We start from the raw sequence: 18,993 nt of genomic DNA on the forward strand, positions 1-18,993 counted from the left end.
AAACACAGTTGTGCTGAACCTGCCACTTGGGTGTCCACTATCACAACCCATATAAAGCATCTGTTCCCACACACAGCACAAAGTGAGTGCTTGATAAATATCTGATGCACTTCTTTGGCAACTTGGGCTATTGTATAAAAATTGTAAACTTTTACTTAAAATCCAGTTATAAGCTTTTTGTATTTCAAAGTGAACTCTTAATATTACTCATATAATACTCTCTTTTCATACTTAAAAAAATTAGTTTTGGGATGCCACAAATAAAGCATTTGGGCACACTTCTTTTAAAAAGTTTTTTTGAGCATGAAACACAAACATTTAGTTACTAGGCACAAAAGCAATTTACTTACATCTTTATAACTATAGCATTAAACCTTAAAGGTCATCAATTGTAACAACCTGACTTCAGAGATGTTAAAGTGTGAAAGAAAAAAAAGAAGTGGTATCTTAGAAAACATGAAATAGAGCAATTTAATTACCAAATAGTGACCTAAGTCTAAGGGCTGCAAGTGGGAAGTTCATGGCATGATTATCAGTCGAGTGTTGTCAAAACAATCTTTAAACTGTGCTCTGGCTTAGTTAGTATAAAGTTATCTATGAAGTTGTAAAACAGTGTAGTATTAAGCACCATGTATGCTGTCATGAGTAGAACAGAGAAAGAACAGAGGTTGCAGACTGACACAAAAAATTGAGTCTGTTTTTAGCAGCTATGTCATTCTAGTTTAACTTCCTAAAAAAAATAGCAATAGAATTGTAGATTTTACTCATTTAAAGTAACACATCAAAATTAAAACAATACCAAATCTTTTTCATGCTCTCTTTTAAAACATGCAAATTCTACTCTGAAAAACAAAGGATGAGATTTTCTATGCCTTCCCTAGGAAAAAAACCACACATGGTACTCTGAATCTGAGCTGCCTGGTGTACAATATGGAGCTACAAAGAAACATAAAGCCTCACCTCAGAGCTATTGATGGCCAGAGCTTGAAGTAGCAGCTTAGTGGCATCAAGATGAAGACCATAGTGAATCAAAAGGTTGGCCAAGTTAACAAGAGGAACGTCCTGGTATTGAAGTGGAGCCAAATTCAGAGCCCTCTGAAGACAAGCAATAGCAAAGGTGCTGTTTCCTACTGCTCTCCAGTAGAGTCCAGCTTCATTGAGAATCAGCCAGACAGGAGCATTTGGCTGAAAAAATCCAAACACTTTAGTTAGTAAAAGATTACAATACTTGTTCTAAACACGATTTTTAATACATATTTTTAAACTTTTATTACAATTAGTAAGTTTTCAAATTTCAAATATCTGAAGTAGATGACTCACCTTGTTAATAGCATGAAATAAGAAAGACCCGATTTCTTCTTCTGGAATAGTATAGTTATTAATACGGGAAAGCAAAATCTGAAAACATCAAAATGAAGATTAATGCCATTAAAAATAACAAGAAAGACTTTTGAAAAAAAATTCTACAAAGTAGTCTCTACGCTCCTCAGGAAGAGCTAATATGAACAGATATTTATAATCATGTATGTAACATGAGGTCATCAATATATCAATAGGTGTTAACTTGCTTACATGTATGTCTTAAGACACCTTTAATTAAAAAGTTGAAAGATATATATACCCCCATACACATATCCAGGTGATTTATGAAACTCTCATTAAATTTAGCCTAACCATCCAGAATCCAAGAGAAATGACTCAAAAGACATGCAATACCTGATGGGGTAAAAATATGTCTTTTCCTAGATGGAAAGCCACCAGCTCCTCAATCTAGTTTATGATCTTGTAGCATTTAAGTAACTGTGAGTGACTCTAATGTGGGAATTATGGTCTATATATCTTTGTATTCCTAGCACTCCAAACAGTGCCTGGAACACAATGTTTTCTGCCACAGGAAATGCTTTTTGAACGTTCAGCAACAACAGTTTAGTCTTAAAATGTCGTAAACAATCTTATTGTGATGGCATGTTTTCTCTGCAAAATGGTCATTTTTTTCCTCATCGGTCTCCTTGAAATGGTATCTATGATAGAATTTATACTTAGTATATAATAAAAATTTCCTGAGAGGAACAGATCCTAGTAGGAATGAAAGAAGACAGTCTAACAATTTATTCACAATGTTTGCAAAATGGTTATCAAATTCATAGAGTCCTAACGATCTTATAAAAGGCCAAAGCAGGTTTGACAAGGCCAGTGAAAGAAAACTTCCAAACATCCAACTTATCCAAACTTCTGGAAGCTTGGTGATGTGGTTTAGGCAAGGCAGATGTGAGCCCAGGGGTCTATGTAAACAGAGAGCCAAGGAACACCCTCCTGGCATGCTTTCAATGGAATGGCAGACTTCTCAGTGACATTCTTTAATCCTATCCTGCATTTTTATAAACTTAAAGCTCAACAACTGCCTTCTATCTAATTTTTGTTCCATCCAAGAGGCGTGTGAGTGAATGGACGACATTAAATATCAGCCTAAGCGAATCTTACTTTTCGTGCATGGTCATCTGGCATTTTGGCTTTCAGATCCATGCGGACCTCTAATTCTTTGACTAAGTAGGACAGAGTCTGGCTTTTTCTGAAGTCAGTTATGGAACAGTCAGGGGTTTGGCCCTCTTCTTCTGAAGAATAATCATCACTGTTGAGTTCGTGGATCCTGGTACAAGAAAAAGGAACAAGATTCATATTTTCAAAGTCAGGGTGACTTCAAGATTAAGACTTAACCTTTCAAGTCCAAGCCTGGTGTTCTCAAAGACCGCCAGTTGACAATCAAGCAGAATCAAGTGTTTTTCCAAATCCATCAGCACTTGCCTGAGTCCTTTGTTTTCTGGAGGCAGAAAATAAGTTGGCAATTCCCCACCAACAGGGACTCTAGGGTAGCTTTCTGCACAATCTGCTCTTTTAGGCCACAAAATATGCTGTTTGTCCTAACAGAGAAAGAAAATTTCTTTGGATTAAATATTTCAACAAGCTAAATGAACTTTTAAAAGAATGTAAGTATATTAAGATAACAGAACAATTTAGGATTTTAAGACAAATGTAGACACTGCAGGTTCTCTAATATTCTTTCTTTTAATATTCTTTCTGCAAAACTATTAGTCCAAGTCGGTAATTCTACCTGCTTCATTACAGACTTTAAACGGTAGGACAGGCCCAAGCCAGTTGTGTCAAGACACCAGGAGAGGCTAGTTTAGGGCTCTGGGGAAAAAAATCAGTCTCAGTCTCTGTTACATAGGAATAAAAACCATGTTGCTCCAGTTGCTGCTGGTTGTCACCTTCTGACCATGAGGAAGATGTACTTTTAGATGAAACCAATACTGTAAGTGGCAGACTGAAGAAAAGGAAAAAAAAATGGGCTATGGAACCAAGCAAACCTGCCATTTGCCTCTCCCTGGATTTCCTGTGAGAGGTGGCAAATTTTCTTTTGTTTATGCCAATTTAAGGTAAAGTCTGTGATCTGCACCTGAAAGCATACATGTTTCTAAAACTGATATGGAAAACTACCTTTCCTAAATGAAGACCCTCTCTTTGCCAATGCCAAAATTTAACAATTGTTTCTTGATTTGTAAAATGTCCATATTTATAAATGTAAATAACACATACAAGAGGCTTACTAAACTTATATCCCTTAAGCTTAAGGTACAAAACGCTGGGGAATTTATTGGGTTGTTGGAAAAGTCACGATGCATTTTTGCTTGAAAAATAGAAAAAATATGTCATGACTTTCCCAATCACCCAATATATTACATATAATGAAACTTAAATGCCTGTATTCATTCTGCAAGATAAAAACTTGATTAAATTATAAAAGTTTAATAGTGAATAAAAATACATGATCTGTGTCCTCATACCTATTGACTAGCATACCATTATTTCTCAGTGAGCCCAGAAATGTGCATTTATTAGCTTGTTTACCAGGGACTTGTATACTAAATTCCTAGTAGCAGCACAGTACAGTTGGGAAGTCAATGAAAGAATGATGATTAAACACATGAAATATACACAAGCATAGACTGAAGTCAAGTTTAGAAACTTGTTAGGGTTCATATCGCCTCTACCTGATTGGAAGGAATAACTCAAGGCAGACCCTTTGTTGCTTATCTACTACCCAGTAGAACGCCTTCCATTTAATAGAAGTTTAATACATGTTTGCTGAACTAAGTAGAACAGACTTAGGAGTCACGTTAATCAGTGATGTTGAAGGTCGCTACTTTAAGAGCTCTTGTCTATGTGAGAAAACTCCTTCTTTATCCTCTATTCACTTACCCTGTATGCGTCAGAATCCCTGCCCCAGATCCAGAGGATAGAATGGGCTACGGGAGAAGACTTGACCAAGTCACTGACATCACTCTGATTTGCCTGAACATCAAAGTTGACAGACATCATACTGGAGGTTGATGAATCCTCACCAAACTAAAAAACGAAAAGTTCAGTCAAATTGGAAGAAGAAAAGGAGTAGTGACTAAGATTTGACTCAACTCCAACAATGTTAGTGAATACTCAAAATTGGCAGGAAGTCAGAAAGTAAGTTGGTAATGAGGCAATTTAATCCTCCGATGCCACCACCGCATTTTCACACAGATAAAGCACAGTTAGCAAACTTCAGTCAGCTTTGCCATTGGTGAATGAGAGACATGGCATGGGTTGTTTTCTTGTTCTGTATTTGTTTCCTATGATTGAGTTTAAGTGTAATGATTAGCTGCTTTAGAAGTTTGGCTCATTACTCCCTTCCCCTATGTAGGCTAAAATAATCACCATAAAATTAGTGTGTTGTGGGTGGAAGCAAGGGAACTTAAGGATTAATATAGCTGACATTTAGGCATTATATAGACTACTGTCAAATCAGTTCTAAATAAAAGCTTCAGAAGTGAAAGGAGAAACTAGGAGATCACAGGCATACAGACTTTCTTCAAACCAAGGTGAAACAATGCTTGGTATTTTCACAAGATACCAGAGCTCTTGTTTATTTATTTTATCTAACTGCTTTATGTATTTTATCTTGTTTAACCTAGTTAGATAAGGAGATGGAACAGGATGGGAGACAATAGGAGACACACGAGAAAAAAGGAAGAATATGGTGAACTTGTAGTTTTATGCATTTATGAATAGGAATGGATTCCTCCACTCTCCAGTGGAGATATGGTTTATGGAGATAGAATACTGGGAACTACCCCAGTGCGAGGCAATCTTCCAAGTGGTCTGTCTTGAGAGCATAATGATGTCCAAATGTTACAACAAGTTTCAGTCTATTTCATTTCTACACTGTCTCTTTTTCACCTTAAAATGCTTGGATATAAGTCAAAGATCCCAGTGGGTGCCAGTGGGTGCCAGTCTGATCCTCCTTAAGCTTCTTGTAAACTAACCATGGGATATTGCTGGAGATGGTTCATAAGAATCATAGGAAGCTTTTGGTCTCTATTACTACCCTCCTAACTGTTCTCTGAAGTTTGGCTTCTTACTCTTTCGAATGCAGTCTGAGTGTTTTCACACTAAAGAGTTCTAATTTTTTATGATTTTTTTTTTCTCCTATAGAAGCTATCCTGATCTCTCAATTATTTTAACTGATTACCTTTGGAAATTTCTGTGTTTATGCTTAAGGGTATAATGGGTTACCTTATTTCCAATGTCCTTTTGGATGACAGATGGAATGCTGGTTGTGCTTACTGACTATATCAACACCAAGTCGGTGCTATTTGGTATCATTATATTTAAATATTATTTTTTCCCAAGTAGACACCCCAGGTTTGTATGTATGTCTGTGTGTGTGAAAGAGAAAATGTTTGTGTATATGTACATGCACATGTGTGCATACATACAGATTCAAAAACAAAAAACATGCTCACCTTGGTGCTTAATACATGTTTTCTGCTGACAATGATCATTTTGATGGTGTTTTTGGTTGAGGCAACATATATGGACTGATGACTTCAAGAAAGAGCATTGCTACTCTCCCCAATTTTAAATTTTAAGGGGATGGATGCAGGCTTTGTGCTAAATAGTGATAACAGTGCAATTCTAGCTCTCATGGTAAAGAACAGAATGAAATACATTTGAATACACACATACAGAGAGTACCCTGGGAAAAAATAATGCCATTCATGGAGTAACTGAGTGCACTCTATGAAATCTGACTTTATAACAGGTATTTAAAACCTTAAATGACAGTCACATATTTTAGAATTCAAATATACAAAGAATCAAGCAAAGAAAAGTGTTACTATTCTGAGACATGTGGAAGTTTGTGAAAACTGGAAGAGACTAAGAAAAAAACCTGAACATAGTCCACATTTTCAAAGATATCACCACGATGGTAGCGCACAGGTTGGTCCCACTGGCAATGTAAACTATGCTGCTGGTTGACCAGACGGCATATCTGATGATTCCCTGGAATAAGAATGGAAATTACAATTGTTAAGAAAGAACACTGATGCCAACAAGATTTTCTTAGTTTCAACTATATTCTTCAGAGCCTGGCAGAATATTTACACAGGGGCACTTAAACAAGTGAGTTTTCATTAATGATTAAAGAAATCAAATCATTCTAAAGAAACCTCAGTTTCTCCACCTATTAAACAAAGGGGATACTAGAAAATCAATGAGGTATGTTCTGGCAATAACATTCTGATTGCGATATCTACTGGTTACATAATTTTAACAGACTTTAGCTATCTCTCTAGAGAGTACTTGCTTTATATATACCATATTTGTTTCAAATGTGTAAATAAGAAACATGGCTGCATTTCAGCACAGACTGAGCAGTAAATAATCCCAAGGACTAAACACACTCTTTACACTCAAAATAGCAAAGAAAACTTGTTAGGTGCATTTTAAGACAGACCATGGTCACAGTGAAGATTCAAGCTTTCCAGATTCATGTATGCATCAAAGGACACGGGTGTAACTTAAGGGAGTCTATGAATTTATTCTCTGATGCCAACTTGTCAAAGGTTCGGCAATTTCAGGTTTAATCAGAAAAGAAACATTATGTATATAACCAAATCACTAATCTTTGGTGACAATAACTTTCTCCAGAGCAGTGGTTCTATTTTTGGGTTACACAGACTGTAAGAGATTTTAATAAAAGCCATATACCCTCTTCCTACAAAAACAAAAACAAACTATACATATGCCAAATTCTGCATATAATTTTGGGATTTTGAAAGTCCCTAAAATTAACCCATGAGCCTGGTTAAGAATTCCTGCCTGAGACATATTCCAGCCTAAAATCTTACTTCTAAAACAAAGTGTTCATTTTTAAGGGATTAAAAAAACAAAAGGGAATTTTAGCCATATTACCAGTGTTGGCTGAAGTGTCTGGGTGTTTTGTTTCTAGGGTACCTGGCCTGTGCCAGTTGTGCAGGGCTGCATTCCTCACTGTGTGTTTTTAGATCAGACTTTAAATGGGAGATTGTTAGAAAGGCAGAATCTCAGGTGCCACCCTAGGCCCACTGAATCAGAATCTACATTTTAACAAGATCTCCAGGAGACTGGTGTGCATATTAAAGTTGGAGAAGCAACAATACAGGCCACAGAGGGTAAACACAGCTGGCGAGACTCCTAGGATGATCTTATTTTTTAAGCTTTGGTTTTTACTTTAAAATGTGAATTTAAAAAAGCAAGAGGGACCAAGCCAGCTCCCCAGGCCTGCTGGCATACCCACTGCGAAGACTCTAGATTTTACGATTGAGGGAAGTCATAAGCACAAGTTTACACCACTTTATGGTTACAAGAAAGTTATGAAAGTAAGCATGCCAAAAGTGTTTGACTGGCTCCAATTACTTGGGATGAATACATACCTAATTGTGCCTCTTTTGCCATTTGTGTCTCATGGATGATATTTCTTAAGATTTGTTCCTCCTGAATCAGCTTATGTTTTTCTAGGATCTCCTGCTGTCTCAGGTAGTGGTCATGTTGCTTTTGATATTCTTTCAACTCATTCAGTGTTCGCTGGAGGGATCTTAACATTTTTTTTTTTTATTTTAATACCAGGAAAAAGTTACAGAGCTTTACAATTAGGAATTTTTAAAACCACTTATATGTCTAATTTTCTGGCTCTCGGTAATAAAATTGCTAGGTTTTCCCCTTTTAACATACAGCCACTGTACCACAAGTTCAAGAATGACAGGATTAAATAAATGCTATTGTTTTATTAAAACCTGGGGGCAAAATTCTCCCAAATTATATATATCTTGACTTAAATGATGTGTTGGACTTTTCAGTGTCAAAAAAGAGAAATAACAACATACTTTAAAACTACACATTTAACAACTCTACTTCCCTCCACAAAGTTTGCTTTAGTTCTACTGACATTCAAAGCCTTTCTAGAGACTTTTTTTCCACCTTTCCCTCTGATTCTGTCTAAAGACAACGTTAAGAATAAGGAACATAGTGCCTTGCTTTCTCAGTCTAGATTTTGGGAAAAACCATAGAAACTCTGCATAAAAAGGAATGTTCTCTACTACTTGATATCAATAAATCATCTGCTTGATTACATTTACCTACAAAAATCATTATTGCCTGTATACTATAACACATGGAGATTTGCAATCTGTACAGAGTACAAAAGAGAGAATCAAAAAATTCTTAAGCGGTCAATATCAAAAGAAGTTTAGCCAGGCAAGTTTTGATCAGGTATAACTGATCAAAACTTTTCATTTTATGTTATGGACAGATTGGGAAACAAGCAAATACAAAGTTGAATGAGTTCCAAATCTCCATTTAAAGCTCAAATAATCAAAGCATACTCGAAACATGAAGGCTAATTCTATGAGCAATTCACTTCTGAGTTGTGTGAAGTTTCTTAACTGGCCTTATTCACAGAAGGAAATATCAATATATTTTCTTATGACGCATACTTCAAGAACCAAGTACAACACAATTCCATTACTGCGTCAATGTGGGCCAAATAATGTCTCTCAAATAATGTCACTTAACTGACATAATAGGCCAACTGCAGGAGTCAAAAGGCATAAAGATGAAATATCTTGTGCCGGAAATTTTACTGATTCGTTGTACGTAAAGAGAAATGTAATCAATAGCATGAATATCTGACAGCACCCTTTCCCCCACTCCAGTTGAATCATAAAAGTAATCAATGGTCAAAATTTTAAAGAGCTAAATGACAGCATTTACTGCAAACATTCTCTAGTTTCTGGAATCCAGGCTTTTAAAGAGATTCCCCTACAGTGTCACTAAATTGTGCTAAACCTCCTGGATTTGGAGAAAAGGGAGTCAACAGGCAATAATGAAGGGGTGCTTTTCTTAATTCTAAGGAAGAAATCAGAACTGATCATCACCCTACAAAGGTCTAGTCTAAGATTTGATGGTGCTAGTGCCGCAGTGACATTTTTTTCCCTATTACCTATGTTGAGCTTCCAATTTCTGCTCGAGTTTTTGCTGACATAGCACGGCATGCTTCCTCTTTATAGCTTGCTCAAACCCAGGTTTGGCCTGTAAAGCATGGTCGTAACAGAGCACTGAGTGGTTATACTCCCCAAGCATCTGAAGAGACAAAAACAAACACACACATATACACACAGGGGGGAAAACGTTAGCCACAGCCTGGTTACATCTGTCCAACCCCCTAATGGCTTATGAGGTGACATCTACAGCTTACTTTGCACTCAACATTATTTTGACTGTGGACAAATTTCCATGATATGAAGGCATGCATATTATACAGGATGGCTTAGTTGGAAGATGCTGCTATCATAAGAGGTATATGCTGTAGAAATTTAATACTCCTATTAATTTATTTCTTTGTCAAGAGATTAGGTCAATTAAGACATATTATCGTGTTGAGGTTATCTTTCCCCCGAATTCCTTCTTTCTCATTCTCTTTCAGACCAAAAGAGGAAGATAAATAGCAACTGGTTTGACTCATTAAAACAAAAAGTTGCATTTACTGCATATATATTTCCCAGAGTGTAATAGCTGGTGAAGAAGTCACTGTCATCCAGAGCTGCATGGACCACGACAGCAGCATCGGCGGAGAAATGCGCTCTGTGCAGAACATTTGCCAAGTTGACCAGGGCAATGTCCTTATTGTGCCTGAAAGAGCAGGAGAGGCACAATCAATATTAGGAAAGAAAAGTGTCCTTCATGATTATGCATAAGCACTTGACAAGGGAAATTTAAATTCAAGCTTAGTGAGTTTAGGCCTTTCAACCAAAACCACATTCTTCCAATAAATACCAAAATGGCCGACACAAAGGACAGGCACCTGCTCTATGTTCTTTAGACCTTTTAGAAAACATGCAACTGCTCCTTTGTGAATCAACGAGAACAGTGATAGTGTAGACATCCAGGGGATGGACAGTGATCAAAATGGCATATTACCATGGCGACAGTGGAAGAGTCTATTCAGTTAGCATTGTTGTAAACATTCAAAGGGCAAGATTCTTGCCAGGAGAATTAATGTTTATATTGGGCATGTTAAGCACTCTAAGAGCTAAGATAGCTTCCTGAAACATGTAAAGGAAGGCAAAGAAGGTATGGGCTCAGCTGAAGCACCTGTCCGCTCCACTCAGAGAAGCACACTTGGGTGAAAACCAATAGGAAGGAACCAGAGTTGGTGGAACCTGTTCTATAGATTCCTGGCATGACAGGTGTAATACAAATAAACGACCCCTGGGCTATTAAAAAAAAGTTACTGAGTTAGGAATACAACTCCGAGTATACGTATAGATATAAGTACATACTAATTTAAGAAAATCATGTTTCATTTTTACACTACTCATGGTACTTAATAAGATAGCTACAAATTTTGTACAAAAATAAACTCTGGCCAACATTTTATGATTTTAAAAATATATTTAGGGCTTCTGTTTAGAAAAACTTTAATTTATCATAATTTCTCCAGATGAGGTCCTTGTATTCATATTTCAAGCAACTGGAGGATGTCCATGTTATGTACTTTTTCCTTAATGAAAGTCTTAAGTATATTACTCAATTATCCCTCTGAATTCATCATTTTTTTATGATGGGACTAATTTCTGTGAATAAGGATGGAGGAGAGTATAAGTACAATGCCATGCTTTCTTATTGACTTCCTAAGAATTGTTACTGTAACAGTCCTGAGCTATGTGGAAAGCCAGAAGGCCCAGAAGAGGAGGAACCTTACCTGGAAGAGAAGTGAAGTGCTCGCATGGCACATTCCACAACCTGATACGGCTCATTCTTTATTCTCCAGTAAAATGAAGCCATATTATACAGTACCCATGAGGAAGAATTCTAGAAATTAACAAAATGAGATCAATCAAGTATAGTTCAATGTGGTTTAACTTAGAATGTTCAAAATGAGCTACTTTACTACTCTGTCCCTTCTGAAATTCCAGAAGAAGAGAAGCAAGACTAACTGTAGCAGTGGTTAGGCAGAGGACAAACTACACATGGCAAGAGTCTCCTGCTCATCTGCTGAGCAAGTGCATGAAGCTGCAGCAATTCTGTGCTATTACTCTGAGAGGGAAATAAAGCTGAAAACTCCATCAAGTGCTCACAACTCATCAGGCCTTTCAGGACTGTAGAAGTATGGACCTAATGTTGATAGAAGTGTCAGTTGTCCTGACTTAAAATTCTTGAAATTAACATATTGCAAACTTCCTATTAAGTTTGTGAAAGATGAATTTTTATTCATAATTTTTTCATGTGTTTTCACAATCTAATTCCAATCCTCAAAATGCCAAATACCGAATCTTTGGTATATATAATATTATCTAGGCAAGTTAAACAGAAATTCAAATAGGTCTGCTCCTTTTGTGGCTTAGATTTTTCATCTTCTAACATATACTGAATTTCAGCAAAATAGAGATCAAAACATTAAAATGGATCATGCCCAAAATTCAATGTAAATAAGTTTAAACTCAAGGGAAGGAGGTTTCAAAATCTGCATGAAAAAACAAGTAGGGTCTCCCCTGGTGGCACAGGCGGTTGAGTGCTGCGCTGTGAAGCTGTCCACAGCCTCAGCAGCATTGGTTCGATCCCGGCTGGCTGGCGAGGGTCCCACATGGCGTGGCAGAACTCTCCTGTCGCGCCCGCTGCTCCCCTCAGTCTGACTGTTCTGTTCCCTGCTCTGTCTCTATTGAATCCTCTCACCCTCCCGCGCAGCTGGGCTGTACTCCAGTTCTTGTATGAAATAAATGAATAAATCTTTAAAAAAAAAAGAAAAAACAAGTAGTAAAATTTAAGGTAAACTAGGAAAAAAATATATATGAGAGCCAAAGTTTTATGAAAAGCTCATAACACTCTAAATAGAAAGACAAAAAGCCTTGTGCACACAGGGTCAAGAACACAGAAAATTCAAAAATATGAAACAGTGGTAACTAGCAAAGGAAATGATATAAAAGTTAAAGAACAGAAGTTAAAAAGATAAAATTTTCCCTTTACAAATTGGCAAAAATGTAAAAGAATGCCAATACTCACCATTAGCTATCCTCCATATTAACTTGAGATATTAACTGTGAAAATGTTAGGTGAGTAAAGCATTTCTGGGGACAATTTCCAACATATATGTTAAAAAAAAATCTTAAAAACGTGAGTTCCCTTTGATCCCCACAATTCCAGTATTAAAAATTATCCTATGAAAATAATCAAGTTTTAACTCAAAAGGTGTGTAAAAATAAAAATGCAAAAGATACATTATAAAAACAGCACTGAATTTTTAAATTTAAAATTTCACTTTTCCTTTCATAGACTGAAAAATGTTTGCATTTTTACAAGGACCAACTTTTTTCAGATGTGATTTTTAAGAATAAACACTAAGTATAGTTCTGCATTAATCATGCTTTAAGTAGTCTATCCTCAAGGAGAGTAGGACTTTTGACTGATGCAATTAACAATTTTAGCAATTTCAATTAACAATTGAATTTAGCAATTAACAGTTAACAATTTGTCTCCTTTTTGAGAAAGTTTTCTTTCAAATCAATAAATGCTTTGATTTCATCTCTTATTTTCAGACTTTACATTATTAACTGGGAGAAAGACCAATGAAAAATTCTACATGAAATACAGAAAGCACCACAATAAGCAGACCACTCTACATATCAGAGTAAACTGAAGGTAAGAGAAAGATAAATGTTCAGAGAGAAATCTTTTGTAAGAATTCTCATAGGCACTCCCCCAAATCTGTAAGTGCTCAAATGTCACACTAATTACGCTCTCCTTCTTTTACACACTTTTCTTTTTCCCTTAGCTCTTAGGAAACCACATTTCTGGACACCAATTTTGGTCTCTTTTGCTGGTGCTTGCCCCTCATTGGGCTAAATGTGTGCCCCTCATTGAGCTAATCCAGTACCAATGCTATAAATACTCCCTAAGTATTATTCTTTTTTTTTTTTTTTTTGGTAACTATTATTCTTTATCAAATTTAACATGGCCAAAACAAAACTTTACCTACTCCTCTCCAACCCCAACTCTACTCCTTCAAGTTGCTCAGGTCAAAAAGTGGGGACTTGGGCTGGATTCCTCTTCTTCCCCCAACCCCTACATCAGACTGACCTGACTAATACACACTGAGCTCACTGAGGCTGCAGAGCCTAACGCTCTTCCAAGAGCTTGGACTTTCAGTTCTTTCCTGACATTCAGGTATCTGCTTAAATTTCATATTTTCCAAGAGGAAAACCCCAACTGCGCTGTCGAAAGTAGTCACCCAACTACCCTCAATTTTAGTTTTCTAGGGAGCAGTTACCACTATGATCTATTTTCAATGAACCATTCTCTGAAGGATTTTAAATACCAGGTCAGTTTTCCCTTACTACTCATTAAGTTCTGGGGATGCAATGTTTTACATTGTCTTCAGAAAAACAAGATGAAGATGATAAATTAGCTACAAAAGCAATCACACATTTTATTGACCATATAAATCTATTACATTATATATGAATAAATTGTATATAAATATTACAATTATAGGGCCTCTCCGGTGGCGCAGCGGTTGAGCGCTGGGTTGCGAAGCTGCCCTCAGCCTCTGCAACGCTGGTTCAATCCCCGGCTGCTCCCCAGCCACCGGAGGAGGATCCCACATGGCACGCAGACCTCTCCTGCCGCCTGCTGCTCCCCTTGGCAGCGTGTTCCGGTCCTTCTGCCTGTTCTGTTTCCCGCTCTGGCTCTGGTGAATTCTCTCACCCTCCCACACTTCTGACTGTACCAGTGCTTGTATAAATAAATAAAAATAAATCTTTAAAAAAAATAAAATAAAATAAAAAGAATTAAAATAAATAAATAAATAAACAAATATTCCAATTATACATTTAACTTAATACTATAATACTGTTTAGAAACTACCTTGCATTTTATGATACTCCTTAGGCACAGAGAAAAGCAAAAAAAAACCCCAAAACTTAAATTTCCTGGGTCCTGTTATATAATTCCCTATTTCATTTTGAAAAGTAGAAATTCCCTTCAAGATTTTATTGTTGGTAGTGATTCTTTTCCTTGTCCAGAAAACAATAACCTATATGTTGTGTAGATAAAACAAAGACATTAACACTGAATTTCCTTTCATACTAAGAATATATCATCTAAACTATAAACCTTGTTTACATTAGTTTACACTTTTTTTCATGAATTACTTCAAATAAAAATCTTTGGCCTCCCCTCCTGGTAAAGGGAACTGATCTATCAAATGTTTCTCCCGCTTTGAACTATTTAGTGTGTGTTAATGGAATCATGATTTAAAAATCACTCTTTAGATAGAAACAAGCTGGCAGATATTTTCTGAGAGAAAAACACCCTCTGTTGACACAGGCTCCTGGCTTGTGAAGTCACGGGTGACGTACCTTCTGTAGGCCTTCATGAATGAGGTGACCTATGTCATCTATACTCCTTCCTAATCGCTTAGATAAATACGTGAAAATCGGATCTTCTTTAGGTAATAAAGGTGCAGAAAGATTAATTCTCTCTTGTACACCCTGAGGAGGACAAAATGAAAAACACACAGAAAAGGAGATTGTGAGACAAAAAGAGCATGAATAATTTGATATCTTATAGTATCTACCTTGAAAGAATTTTAATACATGCTTGTAAAATTATAAAGCTGTTAGGAAGGAGAGGAAATAGAGTATTTATAATCAAGAGGTAAAATAAAAAAAAAAAAATGCAACCCTCCCCACCTCCCCGGCCCCAAATATCTCTACTTACTCTCAAGTGCTGAAAAGCATGTATACTATATGGAAGTTCTAAAATTTTAGTACAGTCGGGTTGCTCAGGATCTGGAGGGACAGGAGATTCTGTGTCTATATAATCTTCAGGACTAAAATCAAGGAGCAGAAAGCAATAAATGAATGAAAGGTAAAAAATGTCAAATTTATCCCGAATTGAACTATATTGTCAACTTTATCACTAATATTAATCGACATTCATACCTTCCACATAGCTGTTGTTAGTGTCAAATATTTTGGAAGTTCAAATTAAAGGAGATAAATCAAAACAGAAAATAGTAGTAGTTTACAAAACATTAAGATCTAGACTTTTAAAAAGCTGATATGATTCTGCAAAATTTCTTCTAAAAATGTTAAAACAATACTGCTCCACATTAGTATATATTTTAAACTTTTGGATTCTAGTAAACTCATCTGTGATTAATACTATCATTAAAGGAATAATTTCTTATTGATTTGAGAAAGATCTGCTCAGGAAAGTAAAATTTTATTTTTGGAAAGATTTTTTTTACCTGATATCTTTGCTTTCCAAAGTTATATATGTGCCATCGTACAGGTCCAGGTCCCCTAAGGGCACCTTGGCTTTGATGCAGTCTGGATCCTCCTTATTATGTCTCTGCTCCAGCCCTGTATCTCTGTCCTCATTCTCTTCTATATGAATTTTTTGAGCAACTAATTGCTTCTGTTCAAAAGAAAATAAGCATTTTCTTATTTTCAATAGATTTTCTAACAGTCTAGATACTACATAAGATAAAAAAGAATTACATGAATGTTGAAGAATTTATGGACTCCTTGTGAAGGAAGACAAGGATTCTGATATATGCACAGTTAACTTAGTTGACATAAGTAAAAGATTCTCTAAAATGATATCCACATACAGAAAGTAACAGAATGTGACATTTATAATATCAGCACACGAGGGCCTTCATAATAGGATGGCTGGCTACCTATAAAGTTGCATTTATCATCTCTGTTCCCCAAAATCAAATGATTCAGTGACTAACCCTACCTTGAACTGTCCAAACACATCATATCTCAGTCCTTCCAGACGCTCAGCATGCTGCTGCTGCTGCCTGGAATAACCTCCACTAGTGCCCTGCATGCCAGGTGAATTCCTGCCACTAGTAACCTTTTTTTCAAGCATACAGAGGAACTACTACATAAATACTTTATTTCTGCCACCCATCTCTATGATACCATATTATGACATTTTGGCATACTCAACTTCCGATTTTTTTTAAAAGGAAAAAAAAATAAGTTAAAGACCCTCTTCACTGCTTTCAAGATCCCTCATCTCCTTTCCCAGAATTACCACTATCCTGGCTTTGTTTATGCATCACTTCTGTGTACATTTTTATAAAATATTATACTTTTTCTCTTAAAATAATACTTTAAATAATTACACACATATACACATAATAAATATACAGTAATAAACAGACAGTACTGTTTTTCAAGTTTTAAAATTTTATATAAATAGTATCATACTGTAACATTCTATATTTTTTTCTTTTATATATATATTTTTTTATATCATTGTTCCTCTCAGGTGTAATCCCCATAATATTCCATGTATTTTTTTAAAAAGATTTATTTATTTCTATAAGAACTGGGGTACAGGCCAGATGTGAGGGAGGGTGAGAGGATTCACCAGAGACAAAGCAGGGAACAGAACAGGCAGATGGAAGAAATACACTGCTGAGGGGTGCAGCAGGTGAGACAGGAGAGGTCTGCCACGCCATGTGGTTTGCTCTGTGGCTGATGGGGATCGAACCGGCACTGCAGAGGCTGCAGACAGCTTCACAGCACTGTGCTCAACTGCCTGCGTCACCAGAGAGGCCCAACATTCTATGTATTTTAAAAAAGTAATGTTTTTGAGATGTATTTACAGCGGTTGGTTTAGCTCTAAATTGATCACATTTAAAGGATGTATAAAAAAGCATTTACCCATTTCCTATAAACCTTTAGGTTGCTTAAAAGTTTTTATTTTTTGCTACCATCAGTGCTTCAACAATCTTATGTTTCCTGTGCATATGTGTAAAAGGTCCAGCAGGGTTAAAAGTATGGGATTGTAAGGTAGGCATATTTTCTATTTTCTTTAGACTCTGCCAATTTACTCTTCAAATAATTTATAACAACTAGAATGCTACCAACAGATTTGGTTAATACCCATATCCCCACAGACTTTGCAACATTTGGTTTTGTCACACCATTCAAGGTATGCCAATCTGAAGGGAAAAAGATGTTAACTTGTTATAATTATTGAAGCAAACTCTATTACTACTATTTTACTGCTCTTCCATGAGAGAGGATTATACATTATTGTTCCTGTTTCACTTATATGTGGTCAATATAACTTGCTTTGGCCAACATAATATGAGAGGTGCTGTCTGACTCTTCTGGAGGTATGCATTTTTAGATACTAGGAATGACACCATTCCAGATGGTGCCTCTGTCATAACATGTATATTGGAGTGACATATAGTATGACCATTATTCCCTCATGCCATGAAGATTACTGGGATGTTACTAAATTATGTTTCCAATAATTTGTCTCCCCTCCTCCATATTACATGGCTCTAAGACTCATGATTTGGCCATGAGACTTGCCTGTTTAGAAGTTATCTATTATACAATATTTTGTTATAGCAGCCTAAAGTAACCAAGACATTTAGATTTTTTTATGTAACTAGAAAATGAATAGTTACCTGACTTAGCAGGTAGGTTATCTTCTTAGACAAGAGATAAGGCCTTTGGTTCTGTCACAACTTGTTTTGCATAATTAGGCAATTCACTGTCTTTAGGTCTAATTGTTCCCTTGCTTCTAAAGTGAGAATGATTTTTTATTTATTTATCTATTAATTAATTTATTTATTTAAAATTAATAAATTTTATTTTTATATTCCCCATACAATTGCAATCCCCCCATTCTGACCCCAATCCCTCCCCTCCCACCCCCCACCCCCCAAAAAGTGTCTCTGGTTCATAGTTTTTTGTTGATTTTGATTTTCACTTTCTTATAGTTATTCATTTTCCTGGTCCCTTATTTAAGTTTTCTAGATTCCTGCTATGAGTGAGACCATCCGGTATTTTTCTTTTTCTTTTTGGCTTATTTCACTGAGCATGATCCCTTCCAGCGCCATCCATGTTGCTGCAAATTGCATGTGTTTATCTTTTTTAATTGCTGAGTAATATTCCATGGTATATATGTACCACATCTTCTTGATCCAGTCATCTATTTTTGGGCATTTGGGCTGTTTCCAAAGCTTAGCTATTGTAAACAGTGCTGCTGTAAACATGGGGGTGCAGGTGCTCTTTGGAATGGATGTTTCTGTGTCCTTTGGGTAAATACCTAGGAGTGGAATTGCTGGATCATATGGAAGCTCTATGTTTAGTAGGTCCAGAAATCTCCACACAGCTCTCCATAGTGGTTGGACCAGTTTGCACTCCCACCAACAGTGCAGAAGAGTTCCTTTTTCTCCACACCCTCGCCAACATTTGTTGTTGCTAGTTTTTTTAATATGTGCCATTTAAAGTGAGAATGATTTTTATAATTTCTCTCAGCTCTCAAAGATTCTGATCATATTCTTATTAAGCTTCTTTTACAGCCAATTAATTTTCTAAATCTAATTTTGCAAACGGATTTACTTTTTCTACAATTTATCAAAATTTGGATTCAATTTACATTGTAAATTAGTATTACTCAGAGATTTTGTGAGAGAAAAATCCTAATTCTGCAAATAACTAGTATTGCTTGTTATTGAGCAAAATCAATCTATAGGAATAGGTGATAAACAAAAAAATTCAGCATTAGTATTAATAAATTTAAAGTGTTCAAGGTACAAAG

General features: G+C 36.1%; 1 protein-coding gene across 5 annotated transcripts in view; it reads right to left on the bottom strand.

Annotated features, from left to right (window-relative positions):
- The window catches only part of TTC17 (tetratricopeptide repeat domain 17), a gene marked incomplete at its 3' end in the record, with an annotated part of 94,432 nt that overhangs the window by 55,575 nt on the left and 19,864 nt on the right, over positions 1-18,993 (bottom strand). For 3 of the 5 annotated variants that reach the window (XM_084246089.1, XM_084246088.1, XM_084246087.1), the window contains 13 exons: positions 15,659-15,828; positions 15,127-15,238; positions 14,766-14,897; positions 11,114-11,223; positions 9,897-10,041; positions 9,353-9,492; positions 7,788-7,948; positions 6,263-6,375; positions 4,258-4,404; positions 2,803-2,918; positions 2,482-2,647; positions 1,321-1,398; positions 961-1,185 (listed from right to left, as the gene is read on the bottom strand). In XM_084246089.1, coding sequence (XP_084102215.1) covers positions 961-1,185; positions 1,321-1,398; positions 2,482-2,647; positions 2,803-2,918; positions 4,258-4,404; positions 6,263-6,375; positions 7,788-7,948; positions 9,353-9,492; positions 9,897-10,041; positions 11,114-11,223; positions 14,766-14,897; positions 15,127-15,238; positions 15,659-15,828 — 1,815 coding nt within the window. The remainder of the gene's footprint in view (positions 1-960; positions 1,186-1,320; positions 1,399-2,481; positions 2,648-2,802; positions 2,919-4,257; positions 4,405-6,262; positions 6,376-7,787; positions 7,949-9,352; positions 9,493-9,896; positions 10,042-11,113; positions 11,224-14,765; positions 14,898-15,126; positions 15,239-15,658; positions 15,829-18,993) is intronic. The other 2 variants (XM_084246090.1, XM_084246091.1) reach the window with 2 other exon arrangements.

This window comes from Talpa europaea (genome assembly GCF_964194135.1).
Source record: "Talpa europaea genome assembly, chromosome: 1".
In the NCBI taxonomy this organism is placed as follows: domain Eukaryota; kingdom Metazoa; phylum Chordata; class Mammalia; order Eulipotyphla; family Talpidae; genus Talpa; species Talpa europaea.